Source organism: Lepidochelys olivacea (assembly GCF_965140295.1).
Source record: "Lepidochelys olivacea isolate rLepOli2 genome assembly, chromosome: 9".
NCBI classification, from domain to species: domain Eukaryota; kingdom Metazoa; phylum Chordata; order Testudines; family Cheloniidae; genus Lepidochelys; species Lepidochelys olivacea.
Genome location: NC_140419.1, coordinates 53,477,126 through 53,494,125, shown reverse-complemented (window position 1 = coordinate 53,494,125; position 17,000 = coordinate 53,477,126). Strand labels below are relative to the sequence as shown.

General features: G+C 44.9%; 1 protein-coding gene across 3 annotated transcripts in view; it reads right to left on the bottom strand.

Moving 5' to 3' along the window:
- The window catches only part of RYK (receptor like tyrosine kinase), a 157,065-nt gene extending 140,988 nt beyond the window's left edge, over positions 1-16,077 (bottom strand). Inside the window, exon 1 of one of the 3 annotated variants that reach the window (XM_084639041.1) lies at positions 15,632-16,077. In XM_084639041.1, the coding sequence (XP_084495167.1) occupies positions 15,632-15,896 (265 nt within the window). In that variant the 5' untranslated portion in view covers positions 15,897-16,077. The remainder of the gene's footprint in view (positions 1-15,631) is intronic. The other 2 variants (XM_084639043.1, XM_084639042.1) reach the window with 2 other exon arrangements.
- Between the last annotated feature and the right edge of the window lie 923 nt (positions 16,078-17,000).

Here is a 17,000-nt window from a genome sequence, read left to right as displayed (position 1 = left end):
AAAAAATACAAGCTTTCCCGCCTTTTCAAGTCCCAAACTCTCTCTCAGTTTGGAATGAATTACTCCAAAGGAAGAAAATATTATTTCTACACAGGCAGAAGAAGCTACTGCTGTGAAAAGTGAGATTATCACTTCAACAGTCTCTGAATCCAAGTGCTTAAGTGACTTCCACCAGTTCACTGTTTATGACTTTCTTTAAATCATCAGCAGCAAACCATATTTCTTGAATGGTTCACCCTTAGCTCTGAAGTTTATTATAGTTGTCATTATGGAGGGATGATTGCTGGATGTCCATGTCATAACCAACTCCTCTTCTTTAGCAGTTAAGGTTTGACCCTGGTACTGAGTATTGAGAATACTTGCACGAAAATGAGCTGAAGACAGTGCTTGTCCCATTCATTTTTTAAATCACAAGCATTAAACTTTGCCATTGCATATTTCTCTTTTTAAGATCTCACTCAGTTCCTTCCAAACACAGCGTCAGCAATAAAACAGTGATTTCCCTGCATTTTGTTCAAGGCTACAGAAATAGGCTTCAGGGTCCTCAGCATGTGTCCAACATTTCTCTTAAGCCCAATGTTGAGAACTTTGTGACAGTGCCATCTATTTTTTCACAATTTTGTGCATAAACGGTTATCAGATTAGGCCAGTTCTTGATATAGTGCTCAAAACAGTCCACTACTGAGTTCCATCGCACATCTTGTGGGAGAGTTAGCTTGGTTCCTCACACTTTTTTCAGAACAGCTGCTACAAAGTGGTTGTTACGGAAGTACTTTGCAATTTCAACATTAGCCTTTATTTCTGGAACACTGAAGTCTTTGGCTAGGAGGTGCAACAAATGAGCACTGCAACCATGTTATTAGCTTGGGACTCTCTTCACCCTCTGCTAAATACTTTCTTCTCATCTTGGATACATTTGCAGCATTGTCTGTGACCAAGCTGCACACTAGACATTTGAATTTCCCCCCCACACACAGTTTGTTATATCTTTTACTGCTACCTCTTGTAAGTATTCTGCTGTGTATGCATTTCCTGATGTATCAATTGTTTCTGTAAGGAAGACATTCCCTTCTTTAGTTGTCACAGAAGCATATACAACAGGATCATTGTGGACATTGCTCCACCCATCAAGACTCAGGTTAACATTTTCACCCTCTAGAGCTTTTGCATACTGCTCAATTTCTCTTTCATATAATTTAGCCAGCAATTTGCCTGCGACATCTGCTCTGTTGGGTGGACTGTATCCTGGTCTCAATGACTGAACCATGTTAATGAAGTGTGGGTTCTCAATCATATGGAAAGGAGAGTTTGTTGCATAAACAAACTGGGCAATTTTTTCATCAGTTACCTCTTTTTGTAATCTGCTGGTTCTTATCGCAAACTTATCGATGGTTGTTTCTGGATGATGGAGATTTTTTTTTTTTTTGCGCTACAGGTGATATACTGTGGCTATATGACATACATAATGTGACTGAAACACTATCATTGGGAGGTAACTCTGAAACTATAGAAAATGATGGTGATCTTGAAGGTGGATAGTCTTCAGAATCCTGTATGTTGAGGATGGATTCTCCTGAACAAAATAAGTCAACGCAGTCATTTAATTATTATCACTATTCTGCTCATTTCGTATTACTCACTGCATTCCCTGACACTCAGTACTACTTTAAAGGTGAAATTGTAAAAGGAAGATCTGCCTATTTCAGCTATTTATTTTTTTTCATCACAACCGCACCTAAAACGATAGAACCATAGAGTAACAACTATATTTTTTGATCAAACATGAGAATTCAAGAATAGTCCAGAAGGAAGAGAGGCAGTCCTTAAGAAAGAAGTATGAAATAAAGAAGTTGACGAACCTGAAGATCTTGCATGTTCAGACATGTTCCTTTCATCATCTTCAACACAGCTTCCTACTGAGAAGGAACACTTCTCATCATGTGGTTTAATTCGGGCAACCAGGCCTTGCATTTCTTTGCTGCAGTGTTTGCATTTTGCATGCATGCCTGTCTTACCCAGTTTGGGAATATTTTAAATGAAGTTCCTCTACCTGTGGGTCTCTCTTACAGCCTGCTGCCATTATAGGTTTTCCCTTCTAGTGAGAGAATGATATGGTAGATCTCAAATCAATGAAGGCTATACTTCAAGACCTCAAGACTTCTGGAATATGTTGGTCAAACAGTTTCACTTTTATTTCTACTGCTTATCCCTCCCTTCTCACATTTATCTCCAGACTTCTTGTCCAGATCTATTCTCCCCCAACAGTCTTCTATTCACTGAACTTTTTGAAACTTTGTACTTTTAGAGAGAGGTAAGGGATTGACTCTGTGTACACAAATTTGCAGAGGGACAATGGAGTAGAGGTCTTATGTCTCACCTCTATTATTTATTTTAAAACATTTTTGCTGTTAAGAAGCATGTTATCTCTGGAAACACGAATCCACAATTTGAGAACTGCAAAACTATGCATCTCTGATGGTATCTTCTAGACTGAGCACTGAGTCCCATTGGGTGGACAGAAAGATTAACCTAAATAATTTACACAGAAGCCCTTGGAATCCCACAAAATTGGGTCCCTAATCCTTGAACTATTGGAACTCATTTACAAAACTTTTCTTAAACATTACATGAATATATTGTCTCATACTATAGAATTAGAATTTATAATCCCTATTCCATGGTGAGATATCTTTGAGCTATAATGTACCTTAATTAAAACTATCTTTAGATCGGATTTTTTTTTATAAAATGCTTTTGAGGAAAAACCTATTTAAATAAAAAAATCCTATTTTTTGTTTTTTAAAAAATCATTGATTTTTAATCCACCCTACTGTTGACACAGCGCTGTCTACATGGTGGTCTAAAATCCACACCCCTGAGTGACACAGTTATAGCAATATAGGTCTGCAGTGCAGACCTGGCCTCAGTCTCAACTAGAAAGTCACAAAATTAAACTGGTATGCAGTCTCACTTCATATGAATAGGCCCATACTTACTGCTGAAGTTTTCCTAACAAAAGGACAGCAACATGAAGCTCAGAGGTTGAATTAAATGTAGTAAAGAAAGCACTACATATTAAATGTATCAGGTAAAAGTTATGACCTTTAATGGTAACTTCTAAGTCTAATCACTGCATTTTAACAAGAATACGTCTTGAATTTAGGACAGAAGTGGTCATACTTCTGCTCTAAAAGAATTTCTATCACAGGACAGACCTTTCAAAAAAATACTCCAACAAGCCACCATCTAATTTCACATGACTAACAGAAATACTGTATGCCAAAAAGCATAAGGTTAACTAAAAGAATCAAAACAGGTGGAGAGCAAGAGAGAGACGTAAAGAGGTAACACGAAAAAAGGCTATTTTAAAACATTCTAAACTGGAATCAAATATTTCCAAATCTCTCAACAAATCTATTTTTCAGTAAGCTGCTTACTGGTTTTAGAGAAATACGTAAAAATTTTAAATGACAAACAAAATTACAGGTTTCAGAGTTGTGGCCGTGTTAGTCTATACCAGCAAAAAGAACGAGAAGTACTTGTGGCACCTTAGAGACTAACAAATTTATCTGAGCATAAGCTTTCATGGGCTAAAACCCACTTCATCGGCACTGCATGCATCCGATGAAGTGGGTTTTAGCCCACGAAAGCTTATGCTCAAATAAATTTGTCAGTCTCTAGGGTGCCACAAGTACTCCTTGTTCTTTAAACAAAATTACAGTTATTAAGAACACCAATTTCGTAATTAAGCAAATGTGCAAACATAAAAAACAGGAGACCAGAATCTCAAGATAAGTGTTACATTCAAATTAAATTAAATAATTATTAAAGCTGCAAAGACAAGCACTCAAAAGTTAAGAAATGCCGACTTAAGACTGTTTGTGCAACCTTAATTCTGCCCCCTTGAGTATATGCATTATGACATTGTCTTTAATTCTATGATCAAACATTTTTCAACAGGTCCCCAACCTCATTCACTGCACAAGATAAGACTGTTTTGGCAGAGTGCATAAAAACATGATTTTTTTTTTTAATTAAAAAATGCTTTAAGTAAAAAGTCCATTTTCTATTTAAATTAAATAGATTTATTTTTAAAACTATTTAAACTTAAATTTGAAATTGTGACAACCTATGTTAAGGCCTACACTTACGACAACTATTAAAAAGAAAGCTTATGCTCAAATAAATTTGATAGTCTCTAAGGTGCCACAAGTACTCCTTTTCTTTTTGCGGATACAAACTAACACCGCTGCTACTCTGAAACTTGACAACTATTAAAGTCATTTTAAAAGAACCTTTAAAAATATTAAGCAGTACATGCTTGCTGTCAAGTTCTAAAGAAAGCCAAACTACTGGACTTTTGGAAAGGACTGGCTACGCACCTAGAACCAGACTTTGGGTGTCGTTCAGGGGTATGAAAAATCTACACACCTAATCAACATAGTTATACGAACCTAACCCCCATGTAGACAGTGCTTCTCCCGTAGACACAACTACCATCTCTTGGGGAGGTGAATTAACGGCACAGAGTGTCTACATTAAAGCACTACAGTGGTGCAGCTGTGTCAATGGAGCATTTTAAGTGTAGACCTGCCCTTTGTTGAAGTGCTAACTAGCTCTTGACAGCAGCAGCCTCTTCTGTAGGTAAAGAGAATATTTTCTTCATTTCGCTTTATTCAACTAGTTCAAAGTTAAGAAACCAATTCGGAGCTGAAACAGCAAGAAAGTTTTATTCTTTCATTCCATGAATAAGAACTAGACGATGAGATCCACTAGTTCTAAAATCTTAAACGACAAGGTTACCAGAAACTACCATTTCAATTCACTAACTACAGATAACATTTCCAATAAAATATATTACCTCACTTACCACATCTGTGTTAAATAAATCTGTTTTAAATACAAAACATGTTTTGATAAAATGTTGATAAACTTTTGTATGTATCCATCACATTTAAGGGAACTTTATTTAACGGAGATAATTTTAAAATGATGTTTTTATGCAATTAAGCTTTATTCCAGGATGGAATTCAATTGACACAAACATCAAGTACAAAAACTAATCTAGTAAATAACACACGCATCATTCACCATTTCTAACATAATAAAAATGTAAAAATTAATAACCTGAATAAGTTTAATATTTACAATTGCTCAAATACATGTGTATGTATATATAAACACATACATACACAGTGTAGCCTCTTGATTAGCAAAAATCAGCACCAGTTTAGTGTAAATGCTATATTTAGTCTCAAATCAACAAGTTCTAATGGTTACCAACCAATGAGAACCACATTTTCTTTCAGAAAATATTTTGGTTTTGCATGTGTAGTTTTTAGTTAAAACTGATTATTTAAACCAATGCACCCTGTGCTCTGGGGATGAATCAGGGTTCACTGAATTCACTGTATTGTAGGGGTGTATTGTCTGCAGGACCATTTAATTTGTTACAGAAACTGGAGAGCGTGGAGCAAATGAGGCAAGGGATCGCATGAGGAGAAAGGATGGTCTGGTGGTTAATGCAATTAAATGCTGCCCTGGGAATTTGGATTCTATCCCTGCCTCTGCCACAAGGTTCCTATATGCTGGGCAAATCACTTGAACCAAATTTTTCATAGGTGGTCAAACTTTTCAACACACTTTAATTGTGTGTTCCTCATTTTTTTGGGTACTTGATTTTAGACCTTGCATCTGATTTGCAGAAATGCCAAACACTCACATCTGCAACTGAAGTCACTGGGAGCTGTGCTTTGAACATATAGTGTTATATAATGCTAAGTACTCTGGAAAATCAGGTCCAAGGCATCTCAGTTCCGGTACTCCAAATCAGTGGCTTCTTTTTTGCCTTAATCACTCTATGGGTATGTCTACACCACGAAATTAGGTAGAATTTATAGAAGTTCTAGAATTTAGAAATTGTTTTTATATAGTCAATTGTGTGTGTCCCCACACAAAATGCTCCAAGTGCATTAAGTGAATTAACTCGGCGGAGTGCTTCCACGGTACCGAGGCTAGCGTCGACTTCCGGAGTGTTGCACTGTGGGTAGCTATCCCACAGTTTCCGCAGTCTCCACCACCCATTGGAATTCTGGGTTGAGATCCCAATGCCTAATGGGGAAAAAACATTGTCGCAGGTGGTTCTGGGTACATGTTGTCAGGCCCTCCCTCCCTCCGTGAAAGCAACAGCAGACAACTGTTTCGCGCTTTTTTTCCTGAGTTACCTGTGCAGCCGCCATACCACAACAAGCATGGAGCCCGCTCAGCTCACTGTGACTGTACGTCTCCTGGGTGCTGGCAGACACAGCACTGCATTGCTACACAGCAGCAGCTCATTGCCTTGTGGCAGCAGACCGTGCAATAGGCCTCATAACCATCGTCATCATGACCGAGGTGCTCTTGGCCGCCTCCGTAAGGTGGGTCAGGAGTGCCTGGGCAGACATGGACGCAGGGACTAAAATAGGAGTGACGCAACCAGGTCATTCTCTTTAGTCCTGGCAGCAGTCGTATTGCACCGTCTTCTGGCGAGCAGCCAGGAGAGGAGGATGGCTAGTAGTCCTATTGCACAGTCTGCTGCCAGCCAAAGGTGTAAAAGATAGATGGAGTAGATCAAAACAAGAATAGACCAGATTTGTTTTGTATTCATTTGCTCCCCCCTCCGTGAAATCAACAGCCGACAATTGTTTCGGTGAGGTCTGTCATAGGCACCTTGAAAAGTTTAATGGAGATTCAGTCCTGCCTGGAATACCAGGGGGACGGATAGCTCAGTGGGTTGAGTATTGGCCTGCTAAACCCAGGGTTTTGAGTTCAATCCTTGAGGAGGCCATTCTGTGTGACAGTTGTTTTTGTTTCTCCTTGATGTAAAGCTACCCCCTTTATTGATTTTAGTTCCCTGTAAACCAATCCTGTAAGCCATGTCATCAGTCACCCATCCTTCTGTCAGAGCAACGGCAGACAATCGTTCTGCACCTTTCTTCTGTTCAGACGCCATACCACGGCAAGCATGGAGCCCGCTCAGATCACTTTGGCAATTAAGAGCACATTAAACACCACACGCATTATCCAGCAGTATATGCAGCACCAGAACCTGCCAAAGCGCAGTGACAAGAGTGATGAGGACATGGATACAGACTTCTCTCAAAACACGGGCCCTGGCAATGTGAGCATCATGGTGCTAATAGGGCAGGCTCATGCCGTGGAACGCCGATTCTGGGCCTGGAAAACAAACACAGACTGGTGGGACCACATAGTATTGCGGGTCTGGGACAATTCCCAGTGGCTGCGATACTTTTGCATACGTAAGGGCACTTCCATGGAACTTTATGACTTACTTTCCCCTGCCCTGAAGTGCCAGAACACCAAGATGAGACCAGCCCTCACAGTTGAGAAGCAAGTGGCAATAGCCCTGTGGAAGCTTGCGACGCCAGACAGCTACGGGTCAGTCAGGAATCAATTTGGAATGGGCAAATCTACTGTGGGGGTTGCTGTGATGCAAGTAGCCAACGCAGTCAAAGATCTACTGATATCAAGGGTAGTAACCTTGGGAAATGTGCAGGTCATAGTGGATGGCTTTGCTGCAATGGGATTCCCTGACTGTGGTGGGGCCACAGACAGAACCCATATCCCTATCTTGGCACCGGAGCCCCAAGCCGGCAAGTACATAAAGCGCAAGGGGTATTTTTAAAAGCATGCTGGCGCAGTTTACTGACTCACTTAGACCTCAGCGAAACCAATATTCCCATTGTTATTACTGCTTGCTATGTGCTCCACAATATCAGAGAGTAAGGGGGGAGACGTTTATGGTGGAATGGGAGGTTGAGGCAAATCGCCTGGCCGCTGGTTATGCGCAGCTAGACACCAGGGCGGTTAGAAGAGCACAGGAGGGTGCGGTGCGCATCAGAGAAGTTTGAAAACCAGTTTCATGCCTGGCCAGGCTACAGTGTGGAAGTTCTGTTTGTTTCTCCTTAATGAACCCCCCCCGCCCTTTGGTTCACTCTACTTCCCTGTAAGCTAACCACACTCCCCTCCCCCATTCAATCACCGCTTGCAGAGGCAATTAAGTCATCGTTGCTTCACATTCATGCATTCTTTATTAATTCATCACACAAATAGGGGAATAACTGCCAAGGTAGCCCAGGAGGGGTGGTGGAAGAGGGAAGGACAAGGCCACACTGCACTTTAACACTTATTGAATGCCAGCCTTCTGTTGCTTGAGCAATCCTCTGGGGTGGAGTGGCTGGGTTGTCGGAAGCCCCCGCACCGCATTCTTGGGCATCTGGGTGAGGAGGTTATGGAACTTGGGGAGGAGGGCAGTTGGTTACACAGGGGCTGTAGCAGCTGTCTGTGCTCCAGCTGCCTTTCCTGCAGCTCATCCATACACTGGAGCATTATAGTTTGATCCTCCAGCAGCCTCAGCATTGAATCCTGCCTCCTCTCATGACGCTGCCGCCACCTATCAGCTTCAGCCCTCTCTTCAGCCCGCCACCTCTCCTCCCGGTCACTTTGTGCTTTCCTGCACTCTGACATTGTCTGCCTCCAAGCATTTGTCTGTGCTCTGTCAGTGTGGGAGGACAGCATGAGCTCAGAGAACATTTCATCGCAAGTGCATTTTTTTAGCCTTCTGATCTTTACTAGCCTCTGGGAAGAAGATCCTGTGGTCCTTGAAATACATGCAGATGGAGGAGAGGAAAAAAAGGGACAGTGGTATTTAAAAAGACATTTTATAGAACAATGGGTAGACTCTTTCACGGTAAACCTTGCTGTTAACATTACATACATAGCACATGTGATTTCGTTGCAAGGTCGCATTTTGCTTCCCCCCACCGCATGGCTAACCCCTCTCCGTGGCTAACAGCTGGGAACATTTCTGTTCAGCCACAGGCAAACAGCCCAGCAGGAACGGGCACCTCTGAATGTCCCCTTAAGAAAAGCACCCTATTTCAACCAGGTGACCATGAATGATATCACTCTCCTGAGGAAAACAGAGAGATAAAGAACGGATGTTGTTTGAACGCCAGCAAAAATACGCTGCAAAGCATTTTTCTGCAATGATTCCCGACTATGTGCTACTGGCCTGGCATGATAAACTGTCCTACCATGGTGGACGGAATAAGGCTGCCCTCCCCAGAAACCTTTTGCAAAGGCTTTGGGACTACATCCAGGAGAGCTTTATGGAGATGTGCCTGGAGGATTTACACTCCATCCCGAGATACGTTAACAGATTTTTCCAGTAGCTCTACTGGCCGCAAATGCCAGGGCAAATTAATCATTAAACATGCTTGCTTTCAAATCATGTACACTATTTTAAAAGGTACACTCACCAGAGGTCCCTTCTCTGCCTGGCGGGTCTGGGAAGCAGCCTTGGGTGGGTTCAGGGGTACTGGCTACAGGTCCAGGGTGAGAAACAGTTCCTAGCTGTCAGAAAAACCAGTTTCTCCGCTTGCTTTCTGTGAGCTATCTTCCTCATCCCCAAAAACCTGCTTCCGTGTTGCCTCCCTCTCCATTGATGGAGTCAATGCACATGGTTGGGGTCGTGCTGGCTGAAACCCCTAAAATGGCATGCAGCTCATCATAGAAGCAGCATGTTTGGGGCTCTGCCTCTCTGGTAGGCTTGCCTCAGCTCCTTAAGTTTCACGCGACACTGCTTTGGGTCCCTGTTAGGGCCTCTGTCCTTCACGCCCTGGGAGATTTTGACAAATGTTTTGGCATTTCAAAAACTGGAACGGACTTCTGACAGCACAGATTCCTCTCCCCATACAGCCATCAGATCCCATACCTCCCGTTCGGTCCATGCTGGAGCTCTTTTGCGATTCTGGGACTCCATCATGGTCACCTCTGCTGATGAGCTCCGCATGGTCACCTGTAGCTCACCACGCTGGCCAAACAGAAAATGAGATTCAAAAGTTCGCAGGCCTTTTCCTGTCTTCCTGGCCTGAGTTGAGAGTGCTGTCCAGAGTGGTCACAATGGAGCATTCTGGGATAGCTCCTGGAGGCCAATACCGTTGAATTGCATCCAAACTACCCCAAATTCGACCCGGCAAAGCCGATTTCGGCGCTAATCCCCTTGTCGGGGGTGGAGTAAAGAAATCGATTTTAAGAGCCCTTTAAGTCGAAAAAAAGGCTTCGTCGTGTGGACGGGTGCAGGGTTAAATCGATTTAAAGCTCCCAATTCGACCTCAACTCCTAGTGTAGACCGAGGCTATGTCTCAGTTTCCCATGTGTAAAAGAGGGGTTATAATACCCCATCTCCTTGCCCATCTCATTTCTCCCTTCATCCAATCTTTCTCTGGAGCATGCCCAGTGTGGACAGAATCTTCAGGGAATTTAGCTACTTCAGTCTCTACTGAACATGTAGAAACTGGGAATTCTCCAAATTTTGCCAAGTTAAGAAACTTTGAAGAGATTTTCATTGGGATGCTTTTTGCCACATCATGATACAAAGGCCACCCCCCAATTTCAAGTCCCCACTCCAACACATAGGGTTCTGAAGCTTGTCAAAGGTCATCAGAAATTTTTTTTTAAAAGAGTCAAACAACATTTTTTCCTAGTCTCATTCTCGGAAATGGCTAAACCACTTCAGCTGAAGTTTTCTAAAACAATTCAGCCTAAAGCAGACACCTCGCATGGAAAATTTCAGCATAAACAGTTAAAGTTTGGCAAAGTTATAAACAACTGAAAACAGGTTTTACAATGGAATGGGTCAAGCAAATTTAAGAGGTGGTGCTACTAGCCCCCACCTAGCATATAGTCAGAGAATGTAGATAGACACAAGTGACCCTGAGCAAGTCACTTCATTTCTAGGCCTCACTTTTCCCGCTTCTTAAATTGGGGATAATGATACTTGCCTTCCTCTGCAAAGAACCCTGAAATTGATAAAACTCAGTTTGTAAGAGCCATGTATTATATCTGAGGCTAGTAACATTTCCCTAAAGTCCTTCAAGTTAACAGGAGAAACATATCTATTCATAACAATATAGCCTTATTACTCGATTGTTTTTAGAAACTAATGGTAAAGTAAGACAGCATTCCCTGGTTATAATGGCAGATTCAGCAATATATGGCAAATCTACTTACCCTAGCAAATGAGTTAATTTCCCTAGCTACACTGAATTACAGTTCTAACGATCGACAGTCATTTTTTCCAAATGTAGAAATTTCAAGAAATGTAAGGAAACTGGAGTGCCTTTTTTTTTTTTTTAAAATACTTTATGCACACTACCAGTCATGTAAAAATCTTATTTTAACTATAAATGTCGGTTAATATGACAATTCAGGCACCGCAAAACTGAAGATCTAAGTAGTCACTAGTTTTGTTCACATTCTTTACATTTTAAAAACAAATACATCTGTTCCTTCCAATATTCTTCTGTAGGAAAGATATGACTAAGGCTATGTCTACACTGTGCACCTTACAACAACACGGGTGTGCTGCTGCAGCTGCACTGTTGTAAGGTAAGCAGAGTAGCCACTCTGTCCTGGCAACAAGACAAAACCTCTTCCAACAAGGGGTGGTAGCTTCGTCGCTGGAAGCATGGCTCTCGCTGACAAAGCCCTGTCCACACTGGTGCTTTTTGTCGTTAAACCTTCTGTCATTCAGGGGGGTGTTTTTTCACACCCCCGAGCAACAAAAGTTAACAAAAGTGCTAGTGTAGATAAAGTCTTATTGTGCCAGGTTTAGGTATGTCTATACTACGTGCTTTACATTAGCCAAAATCTCAGCTGTACATGCCATAATTTCATTCTGGAAGTAAGCAACATCAAGAGAAATAACTACATCACTTAGTAACCTTCTTTAAAATGACAAACTGTTTACACAATATCTAACTCCAAACACATAAAATAAGCTTTCTGGAACTAGAGGAAACTATCAGAGAGCAAAATGAATGAGGAGTATTTGTGACACCTTAGAGACTAACAAATTTGAGCATAAGCTTTCGTGGGCTAAAACCCACTTCATCGGATGCATGCAGTGGAAAATACAGTAGGAAGATCTGTGTGTGTGTACACACACACACACAGAACATGAAAAAATGGGTGTTGCCATACCCACTATAACGAGAGTAATCAGTTAAGGTGAGCTATTATCAGCAGGAGAAAAAAAAACCTGTCCTTTTGTAGTGATAATCAGGATGGCCCATTTCCAACAGTTGACAAGAAGGTGTGAGTAACAGCAGGGGGAAAAATAAGCACGGAGAAATAGTTTTACTTTGCATAATGACCTATCCACTCCCAGTCTTTATTCAAGCCTAATTTAATGGTGTCCAGTTTGCAAATTAATTCCAATTCAGCAGTCTCTCTCTGGAGTCTGTTTTTGAAGTTGTTTAGTTGAAGAATTGCTACTTTTAGGTCTGTACTCGAGTGACCAGGGAGACCGAAGTGTTCTCTGACTGGTTTTTCAATGTTATAATTGTTGATGTCTGAGCTGTGTCCATTTATTCTTTTACGTAGCGACTGTCCAGTTTGTCCAATGTACATGGCAGAGGGGCATTGCTGGCACATGATGGCATATCTCACACTGGTAGATGTGCACGCAAATGAGCCTCTGATGCTGTAGCTGATGTGATTAGGTCCTATGATGGTGTCCCCTGAATAGATATGTGGACAGAGTTGGCAATGGGCTTTGTTGCAAGGATAGGTTCCTGGGTTAGTGTTTTGGTTGTGTGGTTGCTGGTATTTGCTTCAGGTTGGTGGGCTGTCTGTGAGCAAGGACTGGCCTGTCTCCCAAGGTCTGTGAGAGTGAGGGATCATACTTCAAGACAGGTTGTAGATCCTTGATGATGCACTGGAGAGGTTTTAGTGGGGGGCTGAAGGTGACAGCTAGTGGCGTTCTGTTACTTTCTTACCATGGATGTCAGCATGTCTCCAAGTTTATTGAAGCTGTTCAGATCTTTTGGATTCATCATATAAGTTACAGAAGCAAAACAGCTAGACATACTGTCTTAAGCAGCGGTTTTCAAACTGTGGGTGGGGACCCCCAACATGGGTCACGACCCCATTTTAATGGGGTCATCAGGGCTGGCTTAGGCTTGCTGGGGCGCAGGGCTGAAGACAGAGCCTCACCACTCTGGGACAAAGCTCAAGAACTTCAGCATTGGGCGAGGGGCTCAGGTTACAAACCCCCTGCTTGGAGTTGAAGCCCAGCGTGGTGGGGCTCAGGCTTTGGCCCCCACACCCGGGGCAGTGTGACTCAGGTGGGCTCAGGCTGTGGTCCCCCCTCCTGGGGGTTATGTAGTAATTTTTGTTGTCAGAAGAGGGTTGCAGAGCAATGAAGTTTAAGAATCCCTGGCCTTGAATAATAAATTACTTAGCCATACTGGCAATATATCACTCATAAAAGATACACTTCCAGTTCTGATTTATCTACAGACAACACCTACATGTAGTTTCATTTTGGGGGGGGGGGTGATTGTGTTTAGTCCATAACAGTTTGAGCAGGTTTCTGAGGACTAGTCTACACTGGCAGCGCTTTAACATTCTCCCAGCGCTCTAAAAAAACCTCCACCACAAGGGGCATGGCTCCCAGTGCCAGAGCACGGTCTACACTGGTACTTCACAGCACTGAAACTTGCTGCGCACGGGGGGGTTCACATCCCCTGAGCGAGAAAGTTGCAGCACTGTAAACTGCCAGTGTAGACAAGCCCTAATACACATTTAAAATGCTACACCGGGGTGGGCAACCTTTTTGGCCTGAGGGCTACATCTGGGTATAGAAGTTGTATGGCGGGTCATGAGAGCACACAGAATTGGGGGTTGCGGTGCGGGCTCTGGGGTGGGGCCAGAAAAGAGGAGTTCAGGGTGTGGGAGGGGGCTCTGGGCTTGGGTGCAGGGGAGGGGCGAGTGCTCTGGCTAGGGGTGTGGGCTCTGGGGTGGACTGGGGATGAGGCATTGGGGGTGCAGGAGGTTGCTCTGGGCTGGAACAGAGGGCGGGAGGGGGATCAGAGCCAGGGCAGGGGGATGGGAGGGGGTCAGGGGTGCAGGCTCCAGGCGGCGCTCACCTCAAGCAGCTCCCAGAAGCAGCGGCATGTCCCCTCTCTGGCTCCTAAATGGAGGCGCAGCCAGGCAGCTCTGTGCGCTGCCCTGTCCACTGTTCCCGGCCAATGGGAGCTGCGGGAGCCGCATGTGGAGACCCCTGGTTGCTGTTACATGTAGGAGCCAGAGGGGGGACATGCTGCTGCTTCTGGGAGCTGCACAGAACGGGGCAAATTCCCAATCCTGGTACCCGGCGGGAGCTCGAAGGCTGGATTAAAATGTCTGGAGGGCCAGATGCAGCCCCTGGGCCGTAGTTTGCCCACCCTTATGCTAGACTCACATGTCCATGATTAGTAAGGCTTATAAGCAAGAAAAATTGTACAAAGAGGCTGACAAATAAAATATACAAGTCATCTGACCCTTTTAATCCTGTATATTTAATAAAGCAGCCATACAGTAATAAGTACAACCAATGTAAAAATGTTAAGACAACAAAAAACTAACTGGCGGAGCAAGCCGCAGGGATAAAAATGTTTACATAGCTATTCACCCTCAGGGCCCACCAGCTCCAAAATTAACTATGTACTCCCAGTGCTTGATTAGTTGGAATCATTTCTGTTTTATACCTTCTATGCAAATAATGTTTTAAAGCAGGGGTTCTAAAACCGGGAATTGGAATCCCTCAAGGGGTCACGAGGTTATGTGGGAGGTCACGAGCTGTCACCCTCCACCCCAACCCCCACTTTGCCTCCAGCATTTATAATGGTGTTAAATATATGAAAAAGTGTTTTAAATTCATGGGGGGGGGGGAGGGTCGCACTCAGAGGCTTTCTATGTGAAAGGGGTCACCAGTACAAAAGTTTGAGAATCACCATTTTAAACCCTGCACTGTAAAGTGTTCTTTTTCCACTAAGCCACAGATAGGCCACCTCCTAAAAAACCCAAACCATTTTAGAAGCTTATACATTTCTTTTGTTAGGCTCCAACCATAAAATCAATCAAACCAGGTCTGAAATGCCAAAATTTAAGAGGAGCCCTTACTAAAACCAAACCTCTACCTCACATAGAGGAACTGCAAGCATAAAAAAGTGGTAAAATAATTTGTGGCCTTATCAGAGCAGAGCAAGTTGTATCATGGTGCAGAAATCCTCCTACTTATTTGTGTAGTGATTATGAAACTGCCTGGAAGTTGAGATTCCTTTCACACACTTTCCCAATTACTGTCAGGTCTCCTCAGTGCCCTCTGAATGCCGCTCATCCCACTAATTAAACCTTAGGCCTCAACTCCCTGTTTTGGGGCTTACGCTGCTCCAGCAACATTACACCCCGCACAGCTGAAGCTGGGAACCTTCCACCACCACAGCGGACCCTGTGCCCCTCTCAACAGACCCTAGGTAGCTAAGCCTACGGCAACCCCTCTCGCCGGACTCCCCACACAGAGGGCCCCCAGGAGCCCCCCGCCCTCGCTACACACCCGTACACACACAGCGCTCCCCCCCAGCAAGACCCTATCTCTGCACGCACCTAACCACACACAGGGCGGGGGCCGGGGGAGCCCCCACCGCTGACCTCGACACCTGCCTCCCCCTCGACATCCGGCCACCCCCCACTCGCCCTCCCCGAGACCGGGGCCTCCCGACCCGGCCGCCCCCGGGGCACTCACCAATCAGCCTGCGCACCTCCTCCTCGCTCATGTAGAGGCTAAGGCCGGGGCCGGCGGGGGAGCCAACGCCGAGCGGGTCGGAGCTGGGGCTCGCCTGGCTCTCGGCCCCCGCCACCAGGAGCAGCACCAACAGCGGCGACAGGAGATGGCGACGCGGGGCCCGCCGCCGAGCCGCGGGGCCGCCGGGCAGCGCACGGCCCCCGCCGCTCCAGGGCCGCCCCGCAGCCTCTGCCCCGCGGCCCCTGCCCCGACTGCCCGGCCCCATCGCTCCCCGGGGAGCGGACCCCGCCCGGCCCCTCACACGCCGCAGCCCGCCCCGCCGCTCATGCTCGCTCTCCCGCCGGGCCGCTCGCTCCGCTCCCGCCGCAGGCCCCGCCCCCCGGGCCGGGCTCCGATCGACGTGCCTTGCCGCCCACCACCTCGCGCAGCCGAGCGCGCGCCACCTCCTCCGCTTCGCTCCGCGCGCACCGCCCACCCCCTTCGCGAATCCCGCGCATGCGTCACACGGAGCGGGACATGCGCATTAGCCACGCCCCGTCCTAGCACCAAACGCCCCTCCCTTCTATTATCACAGGCCCCGCCCCTTCTATCACCTCTTGGCCCCGCCCCCTGGCCCCTCCTCAAATGACCCCCCCTCACCCATTAATATATTACATCAGTTACCAGAATTGTGCCCCAATCTCCATTCCCCCTTGCACCTCTTGCTTTCCCCCATTTAGGGTGATCAGCTGTCTGGATTTTATAGGGACAGTCCCACTATTTGGGAATTTGTCTTATACAGGTGGCTACTCTCACCCCCATATTCTGATTTTTCACACTTGCTATCTGGTCACCCTACCTCTATTAGCCCATATTCCATCCCCCTCACCTCTTCTCCACACACTTCCCTTCATAATGCTTCTCTCTATCTTTCTTCTTGGCATACCATCTTCCCTTCCTGCTCAATTCCCTTTATCTTTTCCCAGGGCCATGCTGAGGCATAGGCACTATAGGCCCATGGCTAGGGTCCCAGCTCTTAGCATCATATTGTCATATCAGAATTTCAGCTTTCATTTAAAAAAAAAAGTTTTAGCCCTTCTGGGTGGATAGAAAAGCTTTAAAATGGGACCAAAGTGTAACTGATGCAGTCATACATATCTGCTTGATTCTGCAAAGAGAGTAGAACAATAACTTAGAGAGAGGAACTGACCCATATATAATCCACTTAGGGTGTTAACTCCAAGACCCACTGTTCTAGAGGTGCCTGGCAGGGAACTCAGTATGGTATGGGAGAGGAGGGATGCAGCTAGCTTAGCTCAACCCACCCCTGTGGATCACACTGGCTGCTGGAGTCAGTACTAGGGGAGTTCCCTTTTCTACCAGCTCGGAG